The 18,864-nt window shown below is 36.2% G+C and overlaps 1 protein-coding gene across 3 annotated transcripts; it reads left to right on the top strand.

The window, feature by feature from the left end:
* The first annotated feature begins 207 nt into the window (after positions 1-207).
* slc16a9b (solute carrier family 16 member 9b) lies at positions 208-14,217 on the top strand. Of its 3 annotated transcripts, none has more exons than XM_039653265.2 (7): positions 209-2,036; positions 3,241-3,546; positions 4,344-4,563; positions 5,034-5,177; positions 7,074-7,169; positions 9,234-10,070; positions 12,747-14,217. In XM_039653265.2, exons 3-7 carry the CDS (start codon positions 4,359-4,361, stop codon positions 12,929-12,931), a joined length of 1,467 nt encoding a protein of 488 aa, XP_039509199.2. In that variant the 5' UTR covers positions 209-2,036; positions 3,241-3,546; positions 4,344-4,358; the 3' UTR covers positions 12,932-14,217. The 3 variants fall into 3 exon arrangements, with proteins under 3 accessions (XP_039509200.2, XP_039509199.2, XP_088978111.1); XM_089121985.1 differs by lacking the exon at positions 209-2,036 and adding an exon at positions 2,818-2,989; XM_039653266.2 differs by lacking the exon at positions 3,241-3,546 and having other exon boundaries at positions 208-2,036.
* The last annotated feature ends 4,647 nt before the right edge of the window (positions 14,218-18,864 follow it).

Raw genomic sequence — 18,864 nt, 5'->3', positions numbered from 1 at the left:
TGAAAATGCTTAGCATTAGGGATGAAGAAAGCTCATAAAGAAATGTCCAGGTCATATATCATCTCAAAATAAAAAAAACAAACAAACAAAAAATGCATAAAGAAAATGAAACCTGTGGAGCAAATTTCCATTATTTATATATGTAAGTTTGAATATATATATATATATATATATATATATATATATATATATATATATATATCAAACTTATAAATATATTTAAATTCTCTCAATATTTTCATAAATATAATTGTGACGTTGTATAAAACATTTGTGGCATTTTTTTAATGATGAGCACAAATTCTAATGTGAACAAAATGAAATCTAATTCAGTATATGGCTTCATTTTCTTTATGTAAAGTGTTTAGTTTCCATGTTTTCTGACCTGGACAGTACGTGACTGAACTGTTTGAATGAGAATATTCTGCAGTAGATAACTAGTGTTTTGGAGCTGCTGCAGATGTAATGCGCTGTTGGCATCTCCTTTTATCCTCTTGGTAGGATCTAAAAGCTTTTTTAAAGTTCAGCAAGACACTTGAATCATTAAATGCTGTAGATTAGAAAAGACTGGTGTGCTTTTGTGTAGTGATCGTCTCGTTTCTTTTTACAAACACACCTGCAGCCGTTTTCTGCGTGACGGTGTCTGGTACCACTGTGATTATATGTTTTCTTACTTATAGTTATACTGAGTATAAAGTCATTGGAAGTGAATTAAAGCATGTGTAAATAGTTTTTTTTGTATGCTTTGCAAATTTGTCCAATACCCAAAATTCGAATGGGGGTCCCTTTTGAAAAGTGTTTAAAAATGTTTCATGCTGATTTCATTACGAAAGGTCAAACCAGTCATTCATTTCCAAAAGCCAACTATGGTCGCAAGTTCTGTCGTTTCCTTCGGAGTTCAAGAAAACGTGCAACCATAGTTGGCTAATGATGCTTTTGTAAAAACGCACTCCTGGTCGGTTGTAGTTAAGTTGGTTGGTTACTGTGGCCAAGTGAATGCTGAAAGTGTACAATCTCTCACAAAAAAACACGACTGTGTTTGCTGGATTATGACATTAGCGCTTTACATCATCAATACAGGGTGTGTCTGTACAGTTTTTCCCTTTTTTTTTTTTTTTGGACCATGTATCAGTTTTAGAACACAATTCATTAGGTTTAGTAGAACCAGGAATATATTTAATTTAATGTTATACTTTTGTTTACCTTCATTTTTTACTGTTGTCTGTAAATATCTTTGTATAGAAAAAGAATACTTTGTTCATTTGACTTTTCAGTTTTTGTAATTTCCTGCCTCACCCTCTTTTTTTTTTTTTTTTTTTTTTAAGACTGTTGACGACTGAATGTAACTTTTGCTCATTTTACTGCTATCATTAACAGGACACCTTTGAGCCTTAACTTGCTGTGGTATTGCTCTAGCTTATCCCCACATCAGACTATTAATGCCTTAATATGTGGTTGTCATTTTTTTTTTTTTTTTTTTGTCACAACAGATACTAATTCTGGTTTGCATTGCATTATTTGTAAAGTAAAAACTAGCTACATTATGTAATGGTTATTTTGGTTATTAAAACGATGATGATTATAACTAAGTCTTGAATTGGTATAAAAACTCTAATGAACCCTGCACTTTAATAGTCTTTTTCACTATTATTCGCAGAATAATTTGAATGTGAAGATGAATCACCGCGTCATGTCAGTTTGGATAAAAAACATCTGCTTTAAATATGAATGCTTTGACATTGTTCTGCTGGTTGAACTGCATTGTGAAATTACCACCTCTTCACTGTGTTGGTTGTAAACATGATTTTGTTACACATCTTCAGTCTCACTATTTTACTTAGAAAATGTTTCAACCTAAACTGCAGCTCTCATAACATATTCGATCTGTGTTTTCTTAAAGATATTTGAGGGAGTGCTGTGAGAACTTTTCTGGCTGCTTTTGGTCTTGTGGTTTTCTTTTTCTTCCCACAGATTGTTGCACTGGGCTTTATCTTTTCAGTGCATTCCCTCTGTACTGAAGACCTCGCTATGATACGGTGAGAAATTTAGCATGAGTGTCTGTCCCACTGGCTGAATCTCAATGGCCTAATTTGATAAAGATTTGTGATTTAAAATATGCATTTTGTAGTTTATTTATGTACAGTATGTGATGTCAAAATGGATAGTAAAGAGCTGGAAATTGCATGAGAATAGCTTGAACTCTGCAACAGTCCTGCCCACACTCTCTCTATATATAAACACATTACCAGTCAAAAGTTTGGAAACATTACTGTTTTTGAAAGAAATCTCTTGTTCATTAAGCAGCATTTATTTGATCAAATATACGAAAAATATTACAATTTAAAGTAATGGTTTTCTATTTGAATATATTTTTTAAAACATGATTTATTTATGTGATGCAAAGCATTATTTTCTTCACTTTAATCAGCAAGGATGTGTTAAATAGATAAAAAAAAGTGATAAATGCTATTCTTTTAAACTTTTTATTTATTAATTAAAAGTATTCAAGCAGCTTAGAATGATTTCTAAAGGTCATGTGACACTGAAGACTGGAGTCATGAATCTTCACCTTTGCATCACAAATAAAGTATATTTTAAAGTATAACATAGAAAAACATTGTTTTCTATTTTAATTTTATTTCACATTGTTGTTTTCTGTATTGTAATCAAATAATTGCAAGAAAAATGAGCATAAAGACTTCTAGTTAACTTGGTTTAGGGTGAATACATTTTGTTTCATCATTTTTGGGTGAAATTTAATTTTAAAGATCAGTTTTGGGTGCAATGCTTTTTTTAATAACACATTAAGATGAGTTATAAAATACGGTTCTGGAGTGTATATGGTCCCTTTAAGATGTGAAAGGAGGCAGATGATCCCGGTAACACGTGTCACGGCTGTATTGTCATCATCAAGTCAACCGGTTCGGACTGGAACTGCGGTGCACATACATAAAGATGCACGTGGCATGTGTTTACAATTTATTCTAAAGTAAGAATTCAAATTAAACTTGTCAAATTGAGCAAATTCCATGAACACAGTCTATATACACAGTCGGTGTCGCAGGAAAACTAACGTTAGCCATTCTATCTTCGGTGTCACACACACAGCGGATGCAATAGCTCCTGTAAATATATAATGGCATTTATCATTTCACCAGTGGCGAAAAGTAATTATTTAAGTGTTAACAGGAATTGGTCAATGTTGGGTTGACTGCAGCCATGCTGTGTTTATTGTCACAGAACAAGAAAGGAAGTTAGAGCATCGAAATGTGTAGCTGGGCCAGCGAGAACAGCTTTAAACCGGTTTAAACGCTTGGCAACAAAAGCTGGAGCTCATGAAGAACACACCGCACAATGATGAAGACAGGGATGTTGCAGACCAACACATCCGCTATCATTCATATCGATCACAGCGGTCATCTCACATTATGACACAATGATTAGATATGCCATTTAAAATCAGAACACCGGATTGTCCAAAGAGCCAGTTCAGCATTCTGAACTGAATTTACCACGGAAAATCATCATCATTTCCCGGTTGGGGAGGTACGTTAATGCATTTGTTACTTTCATTATCTTAGTGAAACGTTGTAATGTTTTTAATAGTGATCTTTAATATAGTGGATATTCACATCACAAAAAGCAAACAGGTTTTCAGCTTCTTCTTTTTTTCAGCGTAAATCATCGTATTAAAATAAATAAAGCAGTAATTGAGTAGACCTAATATTCAACACTATTACTGCTAGCCTACTGTTCTATGAGAACTGAAATGAGTTAGACGATGACATCATTTTTTTGCAGAATTGCATTATAGATTAAATTACCTTATTTCATACGGATGATCTTTATAGCGGAACTGAATCGATACTGAATTAACTTCAGCTGAGCAACAGCCGATGCATATTTTTTCCTTTTATCGCTGTAACTGTTTTGAAACTATCTGCGTATTGTATAAAGCGCTATATAAATAAAGGTAACTTCACTTGACAAGAGTTCTGAACACGAGAACACAACGGATGCAGTGCAGTGCACAGCTGCAACCACACGTGCGCGCTCCTGAACTCTGCGTCCGTGCGCTGCTTTAACGCGCATTCCGCACACCTTGCCGTAGGTGTTGTTCTATTATGTAAGGTTCATAAATCATACAATCATGCAAAAAGATTTCTATGAACAGGGAGCAGACTGTACAGTTTAGGCCTGGAAAGAAAATCATGTCTATGTAATGTCCCCATAAAACATAATAACGTTGTGCGCGTGCATGTGTGTGTGTGTGTGTGTGTGAAAGGAAATAAAATGTCATTTTTTTGGCAGTACCATTTCTTTAAATGTGTTTATCACCACAGGAACCCAGTGTAAACATGAGCGCAGGGAGCACAAAGCAAGCCCCGGATGGTGGATGGGGTTGGGCCATTGTGGTCGCCTCTTTCATGGGTCAGCTCCTGGCCTACGGGTCACCTCAGTCTGTGGGGGTGCTTTACCCAGAATGGCTGAACACCTTCCAGGATGGCAAAGGCACAACAGCGTGGGTCGGCTCTCTCGTGTCTGGGGTCGGACTCATTGCTAGTAAGTTTTCAACATTGATATGAGATACTTAATGCTTAATAAATCTACCCTGCATAAAGATATTTTCCAGATAAATATACCATGGTAAACATAAACATAACTAACCACAATGCTTTCCAACTCCATATTATCATAATTCAACTTCAAACAATAAATACTGAGCAATTATTAAATTAAAAGTTTCTCATTCTTTTATTATAAGTCTTGACCTTGTTTTTCATTATAAAACTTGTTTACCACCAATATAAAATCAATAGGGCTACAATTGTGTCTAATGATTTTCGGTTTGTGTCAGTGGGGCATTTGATGTCATGTCCTGTGCTTTCATAAATCAATCAAAATCTGCACTTCAAATCTGCCTAGTTAAATGCCTCAGCTTACATCAGATTTTTGTAAGGAGTTTTTGATTGTTTTGTTTATTTCGAGTTTCACATTCTCTAATAAGGTGATGCTTTTGTATTTTTGCACAGGTCCCATCTGCAGTGCCTGTGTTGTGAACTTCGGGGCCAGACCCGTAACCATCTTCAGCGGGGTCATGGTCTCTGGAGGGCTTATGCTTAGCGCTTTTGCACCCAATGTTCAGTTTCTCATATTTTCCTATGGGATAGTTGTTGGTAAGTATCTCACATTTCAAAGTCTGAATGTGGGCTGAGGGTCAATATAATGCTGAAAAATTAAATGCACTTATTTTCACAATATTTGCTCAAAATGTATTCAAACTAGGGCTGTCAAATGATTAATCGCGATTAATCGCCTCCAAAATAAAACTTTCTGTTTACATAATATATGTGGGTGCACTGTATATAATTATTTTATATATATAAATACAAACATGCTTGTATATATTTAAGAAATATTTTCATGTATATTCTAGATTTATATATAATTTATATTATATGTAAATATAAATATTTTATACTGTATATAAATAATATTTTTTTTCTTCTTAAATATACATGCATGTGTATGTATTTATATATACACAAAATAATTATACACAGTGCACCCACAAATATTATGTAAACACAAACTTTTATTTTGGATGCGATTAATCGCGATTAATTGTTTGACAGCCCTAAATTAAAGCATTAAAAAGCTAACATATTTATTGGCATATTTAATCCTATTTTAAATATCTAGTATATCTATAAATGTATTACTACCTTAAAGGGATAGCCTAGTTCACCCAAAAAATGAAAATTCTGTCATTAATTACTCACCTTCATGTCGTTTCAAACCCGTATGACATTCGTTCATCTCTGGAACACAAATGAAGATATTTTTGATGAAATCTGAGATCTTTCTGTCCTTTCATTGACAGTCCACGCAACTACCACGGCTTTCATTCACATATTTTCAACTCACACATCAGTTGTGGTAAACGGAAACTCAAATGTTCCCTTGACGTGCAAGAACAAATTTCAAAACCAAGCTCTCAGATTTTATCAAAAATATCTTCATTTGTGTTCTGAAGATGAAGTCTCAAAAGTCTTAAAGGAGTAGTTCACTTTTGAAAAAAATTTTTGCTGATAAACCCCCATGTCATCCAAGAATGTCCATGTTATTCTTTCTTCAGTCAAAAAGAAATTAAGGTTTTTAATGAAAACATTCCAGCATTGATGGTTCAAGGTCCAAAAGACAGTTTCAGTGCAAACTGCAAACTGTTCAAAGGGCTTTAAACGATTCCAGACGATGAATAAGGGTCTTATCAAGCAAAAAAGATCGCTCATTTAATAAATAAGTAACAAAGTTTAAGTTTTATAAGCTCAAATGGTCGCCTTGCTCTGTTCTGTGACGCACGTTTGTGACTCTCCTGTTCGAACTCGTTCATCAAAATGAACAAATCTTTTTCCGAGTCATTTGGTTCATTCAACGAAAGAAAAGAACAAATTGAACAGGAGATTCACAAACGTGCGTCACAGAACAGAGCAAGGCGACCATTTGAGCTTTTAAAACTTAAACTTTGTTATTTTTTTTTAAATGAGGGATCGTTTCGCTTGATAAGACCCTTATTCATCGTCTGGAATCGTTTAAAGCCCTTTGAACAGTTTGCAGTTTGTACTGAAACTGTCTTTTGGACCTTGAACCGTTTGGTTTCCACTGAAGTGCATTATATGGAGAAAAATGCTGGAATGTTTTCATCAAAACCTTAATTTCTTTTCAACTAAAGAAAGAATGACATGGACATCTTGGATGACATGGGGGTGAGTAAATTATCAGCAAAGGTTTTTTGAAAAGTGAACTACTAAAAGGTTTGGAACGGTAGGACGGTGATTCATTAATGACAGAGTTTTCATTTTGGGGTAAACTATCCCTTCAATTATTCTATAGTTTTGGGCGATATTTAGAGTTTGAGTATGGTCTTGTCCTCAAGCCCCTACACAAATCTGTTTACCTTTATTACATATAAATAGTTATGTAGTTATATTGATAATAGTTGATTATAAGATTATAATAAAGATTAAATGAGCAGGTGAACTTTTCTTTAACCTCACACTTTTATTTTACAGGACTAGGCTGTGGACTTGTTTATGCTGCTACTGTAACCATCACTTGCCAGTATTTTGACAAGAGACGCGGTCTTGCTCTCGGCATTGTTACAACAGGTATGCAAAATATATGATCAGTTGAAAATAATACACAAAGTTTAAAGACAAAATTTGTTTCTCATCAGTTTCTCAAAACATTTTATAAGTTTCTCAATGTTTCTTATAATGTTTCTCAAACATTTTTTTTATCTCAAAGCATGAATACAAATGTATTCAAAGCCATGCAAAGCTGTCATTTTATTAATTTAATTATTTTTTTTTATTTTGAATGGATGAGTGGGATCGGAAATATGTGACACATGCGAACTCCTTCAATGCTGTTTTAAAAAAAATGAAGTTTTCATGACTACTATTTTTATAAAATGTGTAGGGCTGCACAGTTTGGCCATATATTCTTGATGGTTGATAAGCACTTATCATCACAATGTTGTGTCCCCAAATTAAAAGAGCAGCAGTTTCTGTGAATAATAATGAGCTGCTCACATCACATGTAAGAACACAGTGCCCTGCTTTCTAAGATCAAAGTGAACGATAAATGGAGTTATTGTCTTCCAAAAGAAAGAACCTATTCTGAACTGCCTGAAATGAGTCATCTTTAATTTCAGTCTTGCTTCCTGCACAAACCTACAGAGGTTTGTAACAAATCAGCATAATGCCAGCCTAGCTTCATTGGCTGCTCTCAAAAACATCTACTTTTACCCTCCCTCAAACTGTAGTTGTAGCCGAGGCCTGGAAGAGATGATTGTTCGTGTTGTCTATAATTCGAGAAGTTGCGAAAGGAAATCCAAAGATGAGAACTCAGGCTTGCAAAACCCACCATTGTTACTATTTGTATCACTGTTTACCAAGTGCTGAAGGAAGCCTCTGGAGCTGACATTCAGATATGGTAATGGACATTTGGTGTCCAACACATGCTGAAAGCTGTAGACCAATCATAACAGACTGGGCCATCTGACCAATCAGAGCAACGTAGGCTCTCGGAAAAGCAGGGTTTAGAAGGGGTTTTCTCTGCTGTGTGAAAAGAGGTGATGATGCCATGTTTATTATGAGAAACTGTTTTTTTGCATGTAAACCCATTTTAGGAGACCTTCAAAACAAAATTAGGAAACTTTATCTCTCTGGTGCTCTTCGCGTGTCGGTCAAAAATGACCGATTTTCTTTTTATTTGGTCAATGAAATGAATGTACTATATTTTAGTTTGATAATGTTTTTTTATTTAATGTTTTGAATTTTTAGGGGATTGTTTTACACTAAATTATATTTATGCCATATGTTGTAATCCATTTATTAACTTTTTGAGCATAGACCTGAAAGTAACATTTTCAACTTAAACCGTCGTAAATCTTGAATGCTTTAGAGCAGTGTTTCCCAACCCTGTTCCGGGCGGCACACCAACACTGCGCGTATTCTTTGTCTCCCTAATTAAACACACCTGATTCAACTTATCAGCTCATTAACCCATCTGATTATGAGCTGATGAGTTGAATCAGGTATGTTTGATAAGGGAGACAAAGAATACGCGCAGTGTTGATGTGCCGCCAGGAACAGGGTAGGGAAACACTGCTTTAGAGCACAGAAGAGTGTGATCTCTTTTCAAAGACGACATTTGGCAGATTAATTGAAAAAAGTTTTAAAAAGTGAATTTAAAAAAAGTAACAGAATTTTACATGTATTGTAATGAAAAACAAAGATACTATTTAAAATTTTTATATGAAATATATTTTCAAAATCACGTTTTACTCAAAAACTGTGAGAGATTTTAATCTGAACAAGTTGTTTGAAATTTGAGCTTGATATCTCAAAGAAATTAGCTTTCAGTAAGATTTTGTTTGGCTGCAGTGCCAAAAGTTTTCATTTCCAATGTGACTATTTTTACAGGAACATTTAACCTTTTCGATTCATGTCTATGATTTTTTTTTTCACACAAAAAGCGCCAAAACCTTTACCAAGTGTGACCGAAGAGCACCAGCGGAATTAATTAAATCGCAGCCTTTGCAATTTGATAATCGCAATAAGCCATATCACAATTTCGGTTTTACTTCGATTAATCGTGCAGCCGTAGTACTAATAACATTCATGTCCAATTAAAGTAAGCCAATTCAATCCTTCTCATGTTTCCAGGTACAAGTATTGGAGGTTTTCTCTACGCTACGGCGCAGAATGAGTTCATTGCACTTTTTGGACTCGACGGCTGCCTTTTGCTAATTGGCTGTTTTGCACTAAACATCATCGCCTGTGCCGGACTCATGAGACCACTGCACCTGCCGGCCTACTACCTGAAACAGAGAGCAGCGCTGGTCGAGAAGGCGGAGGAGAAGGTTCTGGAAAAGAGCCCTGTCGTGGAGGACCCCATCAAGAAAAAACAGTCCGTCAACGTTCTCATCACCGAAGAGACGAAAGAGCCTCCACCGTACGAGAAGAGCCTCCTGAGTTATGTGGCATTGGTGCGGCTAATGAAGAAGAAACAAAAGGAGTACTTGGAATACTTGAAGTCGACAGGGGAACTGCTTCAGAACAGGGTTTTCTCGGCCATGTGCATGTCTTTGTTTGCGTATTGCCTGGGTGCGTACACTCCTCTTCTCTTCCTGGAGGATTTGGCCCAGAACGAGGGTCTGGTCGATGGCATCAGCACCATCCCGCTGGTGTCCATCATGGCAATTGCTGCTGGAGTGGGGAAGCTGCTGCTGGGCATCACGATGGACATCCGCTGGATGAACAGCATCTTTCTGTACTCCTTCACCCTGGTGGGCTCAGGGGTGGCTCTTCTCATTATCCCCGTCACCAAGAACTACACTGGGCTGCAGGTCATCTCAGCGGTGCTGGGCTTCTTTTCTGGAAACTGGTCCGTCATACCCTACATGACCACTAAGGTTGTCGGAATGGATCGTCTGACTGAGGCATATGGGATCTTGATGTTCTTTGGTGGATTCAGTATAATGCTCGGACCACCTGTCGCAGGTAATTTTTTTTTTTTTTTTACTTGATGCCATGATTTTAGTTTAGACTCTATGCAAACTCTATGACCAGAGACTGGCCAAAATCAGAATTTTTCTGAATCTGGATTTTGTGTTGGAAGTTTACTTCAGTTATTAGCAAAAGAATTAGTACAGACCAGACGTTTGGAAAAATTTAATTTAAGAAGCAGCTTCTTTTCAATTCATCAGTGGGAATTGGTCACATAAACCACAGCTGATCTTGAATGACTTCGGGATAAAGATTTATTTTGAAGACTTTGGAATAAATTAGACCATTTTGGGACATGATGTGTTTTTTTATGGAAGCCCTGAACCGCAAAGTAAAAAAAAAAACAAACTGTCAAACATGGGTCAACACAACATAGTAGCTTCTTACTTTTATCTGGGCTTTCAACAAAATTCTACACAGGGGCTAATTTAACAACAAGAATTACCATGGCGTTGCCTGTAGTCCAAACATAATCTTAATCATAATCTATAATACAATCATAATCTAGTCCAAACTTTATGTTGCAGTGTTTTTGAGGTGTTTTCGTGTTTGTCTAGTCAACACTATGTGGGTCGAGAACACAACAGTAACCGTTCTGTCTCCCTCTTCACCATAGATACGTTCTGGATAGATTTTAAGTGCATCATCCAATCATTTGGCCGGATCCCGTAATTAAAAAGATTTAATACACACACACACAGTGTGAAACACTCACTATGCACCATTATGAATGCCTGTGTGTGCGGCAATGTGAAACAATGGCAAGAACACACACAACTTCTACGGAAGACTGTATTCTCGTACTATCGAAATATTTCGACTTTAATCTAGAAAAGTTTCGACTTTAATCTCGAAATGCTAGATTTTTTTTTTTCAGATTTTTTATTTGTTTATTTTTTATGTTGGGGTTCAGGGCTTCCATAGTTTTTCCACTGTACTACGTCAAATTAAAGTCAATTAATTAAATATATATATGGATTAAGGCTGTCAAATGATTAATCGCAATTAATCGCATCCAAAATAAAAGTGTTTATATGGGTGCACTGTGTATATAAATACGCACATGCATGTATATTTAAGAAAAAAATATTATTTATATATAAAATATATTTATATATAATATAAATTATATATAAATCTATATACAGTATATACATGAAAATATTTCTTAAATATATACAAGCATGTGTGTGTATTTATATATAAAATAATTATACACAGTGCACCCACATATATGCCGACAGACTGTCAGAAACCAAAACCAAAGTCCATTATGGATGTTTACGCTCTTGGCAAAAGGGAACGCCACAGCGCTTTTTATTTGTTTTATAATCATGTAGCATATATGCGTGTGTGAGTGTATATATATATATATATATATATATATATATAAATAATGATTTAGATTTATTTGTCATTAAATGTAAGCATTTATTTTTATTTTAAACACTTGAACACATAAACACAAAGAGTACATTTCCAAAATGTGTTTTAAACTTGTTTTTTTAAAAGATTATTTTCCTTTCATTTGGACACTTTTGTTCCCCACTGATTCAGGTGACATTCAAACACTTCTATGATTTGCTGTTTGAATTTGATTCCATATAATTATACTTCCATAGATTAAAATGATAATGCTACATTCTGTTTTCTATATTTAAATTCAAAGTCAGGAATTGAATTCTTGATTAACCCTCTGATGGTCCTCGGTCACTTCTGACAGAATAATTTTCTGTTTTGAATTATTAAAAATCACAGCTTCATCAGAAGGTTATGATACTTGGTGACTTTTTTTGACATTTGGTATGTGAATAAAAAAAATAAAAAAAATTGAGGTCATGATCCGAGCATGCTAAGCGGTCGTAAAAAAATAGTCACACTTATGGTCTTTGGTCAGAAATGACCGACCCATAGGAAATGAATGGGAAATTTACAAAAAAAAAAAAAAAATTCTCTGAATTTTTGTTTTTACAATCTACAAATCGGTCACGATTCTTAAAACAAGTATACCGCAGTAAAGGGGTGACACTCTACAACATCAAGAGTGCAAAAAATGTACACCCACACACACACACACACACACGCACACACACACACAAACACACTTTTATACACATACACACCAATAAATTCAGACTACAAAAAAATCTGTTTTGAATTTTTAAAAATCACAGCTTCATTGGAATGTTACGAAACTTGGTGACATTTCTGGCATTAGGTATGTGAACACAAAAAAAAAAATTAGTTTATGATCCAAGCATGCTAATTGGTCGTAAAAAAATTAGTCATGATTTTGGTCTTTGGTCAAAAATGACCCCCATAGGAAGTGAATGGGAAATTGGAAAAAAAAAACAAAATTTTTAAAAAAAATTTTTAATAAGAAATAGTTTTTGAGATTGTTTCAATTATACAGTATATTCAAATCCACCAAAAAAAAAGTGTTCCTAAACAGCTGGGAAATTCACATGCCTCTGGTTGGTTTTACTGGGATGGAAGAAGTTTCATTTTTAGGCCTCCGGTCACTTCTGACTGGGAAGGCCCAGGACGCGACTCATAAAGGGAAACAATCAGAGGGTTAAGTAAATGTGCCTAGAGTAAAGAGTCAGCAAGCTTAGCAGTGGAGTGAGATACAGTATGTAACTCTGCCACTTGTTTGGTTTCTCACTCCAGGCTGGATTCACGACTGGATGCACTCTTACGACCTGGCGTTTTACTTCAGCGGGAGCTTCGTGTTGCTGGGAGGAGCTGGACTTTTCCTCTCGGCTTTGTCCTGTTGGAACAAGAACCAGGATGAGACCAACACGCCAGACACAGAATACACCAATGACTATGACAAAGTGGCAACAGTGGCCTGAAGCATGATACAAGATTAACTGCTGCACAGAAGATGACTTCTCACACTCTGTAATAACAAAAAAGCTGAAGCCTCTGAACATGTCAGCTGGATGTTTTTACTCAGCAAGTTACACTGACTGAAGAATTCTAGAAAATGAATAAAGGACTGTGGCCTTGTTTTAGGAGGCTCTGGTCCTGATTTCAGAACTCTTTTAGATTTGATTTGTTTACTGTACACTCTAAAAAAAGGTTTTCAGCGGTTCTTTGCGGTGGTCATGGTGCTATATACCACCACTATTATTTAAAGAACCTGTTAAACCCAATTTGGTTCTTCAGTGGTTCTCTGGGGTGGTTAAGGTGCTCTATGGCACCTCTTATGGTTCTACATAGCACCATTTGACAAAGATGGCACTCAAAGTGGTTCCCCTATGATTTCAAGCCAATGAACCACTTTTAGTGCTATTTAGCACCATTTTTGTTTAGAGTGTACGGATCGAAGTATATGGAGATGGGAGTCTTCAGGATCTTAGAGAAACAATGTTTTCAAACATCACAAGTGTCATGAGATGTCCGTTTTTATTTTCTTTCTTTCTATAGACATACAAGACTTCACTACACTAAATTACAAATTAATGTAATTTTTGTATTTGATTAATATTTCACAATTTGAAAAACATTCTTCAGTATTTGGATGGGTGATAATCAATATCTTGTGCTGTACCAAAGTTATGATTGTTGTTGAGTTATTTATTGTGTTTGATTTGTGTGTCTGTAAATGGTGTCTCGCCTGTTCATAGTGGTCAGACATGCAACACTACACTAATTGTGCTTTTATGTTTACGCCTTGTTTTTTATGAAAAAAAAAGTTGAATTTCTTAGTGACAAACTATTGTCTGTAATTGATTTAAAACCACATGCTATTAAGGAATATGTATCTGTGAAAATTCTGTCAGGTTGTTTTATAGCAGTTTAGCCATCTTTTATTTTTATTTTTTTATTTGTGTACTTTTTAAATACCAGCTCCTGTTTGTATTTGTACTGCTTTCTTTTTTTTTTTTTTTTTTTTTTTTTTTTTGAAGACATTGTTACTTGAAATATGTTTTTAATATTCAAGGAGCAGTGAAAAGTGGAATAGGGCACATGGGTATATATTTGCTGCACCACTGTTTTTATTGTAAAAACTATTACAGGAATCCTTCTGTTTATGGCACCTTTAGATATAGTGCCATCATTATTTATGTTTATATTATTGTTTTATTTGCATTTGTATGTTTTTTATTATTAAAGTATTGATGATATAATTGTTGCTTGCTTTTTTTTTTTTTTTTTTTTAACACTAGTCATGGCCTGTTCACGTAAAATGCAAACAATGCCAAATGTAGTCTACTATAAAGATTTGCACTGGGTTTCATTAGACTGCCATGACATGAGGTGGCCTTATCGTCTCCATGGATACAGTAACCACAGTGAATGCAATCAGAGGTCCATTTATGCAGTCTCCAGTGTTTGTTTGCCTGCAGGTTTTGATAAAGGTTGTAAAATGATGAATCAAATTGAAGCTGTGATAGATTTTACTCTACATAACCTTAGAATACTGTTCAACACAAATTGAAACCAAACACTAGACTGGTTCCCAAATTTATCGTCAAACGTGAAACTTACACTTAAACTACCTGGTTTTCATTAAACTGAGAAAAATGGAATTTTGTTTTATTTACGATCACTGAGAAATGGTCTATTATTTAAAATGCAATATATATATATATATATATATATATATATATATGAAGAGTTCAGATGCAAAAGCCTCTAAATGCCATTTGAAATTTTCTTCTTTAATGATGATTTTTATCAAACTTGTATATTTAAGTTCAGTCATTTCACTTAAATAACAATTAATAGGTAATTATCATTGCCATTTAAGTGAAATTACTGAACTTAAATGTACAAGTTTGATAAAAATTATCATTCAAGAAGAAAATTTCAAATGGCATTTAGAGGCTTTTGCATCTGAACTCTTCATATATATATATATATATATATATATATATAGGCTACCAATGTCGTTTTTTTTTTTTTTTCGGGCCGAATTTTTGAGTTTCGATATCTCAGCTCTGGAAGGGGCTAGAGCCTCCATTTTTGCACTCAGGTCTAAGTCTCATGGCCCTCTATCAGAATCCAGAGTTTTTGGAAGATTGGAGAAACTTAATTTTTCGCCCGAAAAAAAAAAACGTAAGGGGTACCACTGTCGGTTTTTTTTTTCGGGACGAATTTTTGAGTTTCGATATCTCAGCTCTAGAAGGGGCTAGAGCCTCCATTTTTGCACTCAGGTCTAAGTCTCATTGCCCTTTATCAGAATCCAGAGTTTTGGGAAGATTGGAGAAACTTAATTTTTCGCTCAAAAAAAAAACAAAAAAACGTAAGGGGTACCAATGTCGTTTTTTTTTTTTTTCGGGCCGAATTTTTGAGTTTCGATATCTCAGCTCTGGAAGGGGCTAGAGCCTCCATTTTTGCACTCAGGTCTAAGTCTCTTGGCCTTCTATCAGAATCCAGAGTTTTCAGAAGATTGGAGAAACTTAATTTTTCGCCCCCAAAAAAAATAACAACGTAAGGGGTACCACTGTCGTTTTTTATTTTCAGGACGAATTTTTGAGTTTCGATATCTCAGCTCTGGAAGGGGCTAGAGCCTCCATTTTTACACTCAGGTCTAAGTCTCATGGCCCTCTATCAGAATCCAGAGTTTTGAGAAGATTGGAGAAACTTAATTTTTCGCCCGAAAAAAAAAAACGTAAGGGGTACCACTGTCGTTTTTTTTTTCCGGGCCGAATATTTGAGTTTCGATATCTCAGCTCTGGAAGGGGCTAGAACCTCCATTTTTGCACTCAGGTCTAAGTCTCATGGCCCTCTATCAGAATCCAGAGTTTTGGGAAGATTGAAGAAACTTAATTTTTCGCCCGAAAACGTAAGGGGTACCACTGTCGTTTTTTTTTTTTCGGGCCGAATTTTTGAGTTTCGATATCTCAGCTCTGGAAGGGGCTAGAGCCTCAATTTTTGCACTAAGGTCTAAGTCTCATGGCCCTCTATCAGAATCCAGAGTTTTGAGAAGATTGGAGAAACTTAATTTTTCGCCCGAAAAAAAAACAAAACGTAAGGGGTACCACTGTCGGTTTTTTTTTTTCGGGGCCGAATTTTAGAGTTTCGATATCTCAGCTCTGGAAGGGGCTAGAGCCTCCATTTTTGCACTCAGGTCTAAGTCTCATGACCCTCTATCAGAATCCAGAGTTTTGGGAAGATTGGAGAAACTTAATTTTTTGCCCGAAAAAAAAAAACGTAAGGGGTACCACTGTCGTTTTTTTTTCGGGACGAATTTTTGAGTTGCGATATCTCAGCTCTGGAAGGGGCTAGAGCCTCCATTTTTGCACTCAGGTCTAAGTCTCATGGCCCTCTATCAGAATCCAGAGTTTTGGGAAGATTGGAGAAACTTAATTTTTCGCACGAAAAAAAAAACGTAAGGGGTACCACTGTCGTTTTTTTTTTCGGGCCGAATTTTTGAGTTTCGATATCTCAGCTCTGGAAGGGGCTAGAGCCTCCATTTTTGCACTCAGGTCTAAGTCTCATGGCCCTCTATCAGAATCCAGAGTTTTGGGAAGATTGGAGAAACTAAATTTTTTGCCCCCCCCCAAAAAAAACTTAAGGGGTACCACTGTCGTTTTTTTTTCGGACCGAATTTTTGAGTTTCGATATCTAAGCTCTGGAAGGGGCTAGAGCCTCCATTTTTGCACTCAGATCCAAGTCTCATGGCCCTCTATCAGAATCCAGAGTTTTGGGAAGATTGGAGAAACTTAATTTTTCGCCCGAAAAAAAAAACGTAAGGGGTACCACTGTCGTTTTTTTTTTCGGGACGAATTTTTGAGTTTCGATATCTCAGCTCTGGAAGGGGCTAGAGCCTCCATTTTTGCACTCAGGTCTAAGTCTCATGGCCCTCTATCAGAATCCAGAGTTTTGAGAAGATTGGAGAAACTTAATTTTCGTCCGAAAAAAAAAAAACGTAAGGGGTACCAATGTCGTTTTTTTTTTTTCAGGCCGAATTTTTGAGTTTCGATATCTCAGCTCTGGAAGGGGCTAGAGCCTCCATTTTTGAACTCAGGTCTAAGTCTCATGGCCCTCTATCAGAATCCAGAGTTTTGGGAAGATTGGAGAAACTTAATTTTTCGCCCGAAAAAAAAAAACGTAAGGGGTACCACTGTCGTTATTTTTTTCCGGGCCGAATTTTTGAGTTTCGATATCTCAGCTCTGGAAGGGGCTAGAGCCTCCATTTTTGCACTCAGGTCTAAGTCTCATGGCCCTCTATCAGAATCCAGAGTTTTCAGAAGATTGGAGAAACTTAATTTTTCGCCCGAAAAAAAAAACGTAAGGGGTACCACTGTCGTTTTTTTTTCGGGACGAATTTTTGAGTTTCGATATCTCAGTTCTGGAAGGGGCTAGAGCCTCCATTTTTGCACTCAGGTCTAAGTCTCATGGCCCTCTATCAGAATCCAGAGTTTTGGGAAGATTGGAGAAACTTAATTTTTCATCCGAAAAAAAAAAACGTAAGGGGTACCACTGTCGTTTTTTTTTCGGGACGAATTTTTGAGTTTCGATATCTCAGCTCTGGAAGGGGCTAGAGCCTCCATTTTTGCACTCAGGTCTAAGTCTCATGGCCCTCTATCAGAATCCAGAGTTTTGGGAAGATTGGAGAAACTTAATTTTTCGCCTGAAAAAAAAAACGTAAGGGGTACCACTGTCGTTTTTTTTTTCGGGCCGAATTTTTGAGTTTCGATATCTCAGCTCTGGAAGGGGCTAGAACCTCCATTTTTGCACTCAGGTCTAAGTCTCATGCCCCTCTATCAGAATCCAGAGTTTTGGGAAGATTGGAGAAACTTAATTTTTCGCCCGAAAAAAAAAAACGTAAGGGGTACCACTGTCGTTTTTTTTTTCGGGCCGAATTTTTGAGTTTCGATATCTCAGCTCTGGAAGGGGCTAGAGCCTCCATTTTTGCACTCAGGTCTAAGTCTCATGGCCCTCTATCAGAATCCAGAGTTTTCAGAAGATTGGAGAAACTTAATTTTTCGCCCGAAAAAAAAAACGTAAGGGGTACCACTGTCGTTTTTTTTTCGGGACGAATTTTTGAGTTTCGATATCTCAGTTCTGGAAGGGGCTAGAGCCTCCATTTTTGCACTCAGGTCTAAGTCTCATGGCCCTCTATCAGAATCCAGAGTTTTGGGAAGATTGGAGAAACTTAACTTTTCGCCCGAAAAAAAAAAAACGTAAGGGGTACCACTGTCGTTTTTTTTTTTCGGGCCGAATTTTTGAGTTTCGATATCTCAGCTCTGGAAGGGGCTAGAGCCTCCATTTTTGCACTCAGGTCTAAGTCTCATGACCCTCTATCAGACTCCAGAGTTTTGGGAAGATTGGAGAAACTTAATTTTTCGCCTGAAAAAAAAAAAACATAAGGGGTACCACTGTCGTTTTTTTTTTCGGGCCGAATTTTTGAATTTCGATATCTCAGCTCTGGAAGGGGCTAGAGCCTCCATTTTTGCACTCAGGTCTAAGTCTCATGACCCTCTATCAGAATCCAGAGTTTTGGGAAGATTGGAGAAACTTAATTTTTCATCCGAAAAAAAAAACGTAAGGGGTACCACTGTCGTTTTTTTTTCGGGACGAATTTTTGAGTTTCGATATCTCAGCTCTGGAAGGGGCTAGAGCCTCCATTTTTGCACTCAGGTCTAAGTCTCATGGCCCTCTATCAGAATCCAGAGTTTTGGGAAGATTGGAGAAACTTAATTTTTCGCCTGAAAAAAAAAACGTAAGGGGTACCACTGTCGTTTTTTTTTTCGGGCCGAATTTTTGAGTTTCGATATCTCAGCTCTGGAAGGGGCTAGAACCTCCATTTTTGCACTCAGGTCTAAGTCTC

Source organism: Pimephales promelas, chromosome 17 (assembly GCF_988280905.1).
Source record: "Pimephales promelas chromosome 17, fPimPro1.hap1.1, whole genome shotgun sequence".
NCBI classification, from domain to species: Eukaryota; Metazoa; Chordata; class Actinopteri; order Cypriniformes; family Leuciscidae; genus Pimephales; species Pimephales promelas.
This window is presented reverse-complemented; position numbering and strand designations above follow the sequence as displayed.

Bases quoted from the DNA above. Each gene is read 5' to 3' on its own strand.
- slc16a9b (XM_039653266.2), top strand. From the start codon at position 4,359: ATGAGCGCAGGGAGCACAAAGCAAGCCCCGGATGGTGGATGGGGTTGG. The intron at 7,170-9,233 runs GTATGCAAAATA...TCATGTTTCCAG, and splicing joins TCTCGGCATTGTTACAACAG to GTACAAGTATTGGAGGTTTT. The intron at 10,071-12,746 runs GTAATTTTTTTT...TTCTCACTCCAG, and splicing joins GCTCGGACCACCTGTCGCAG to GCTGGATTCACGACTGGATG.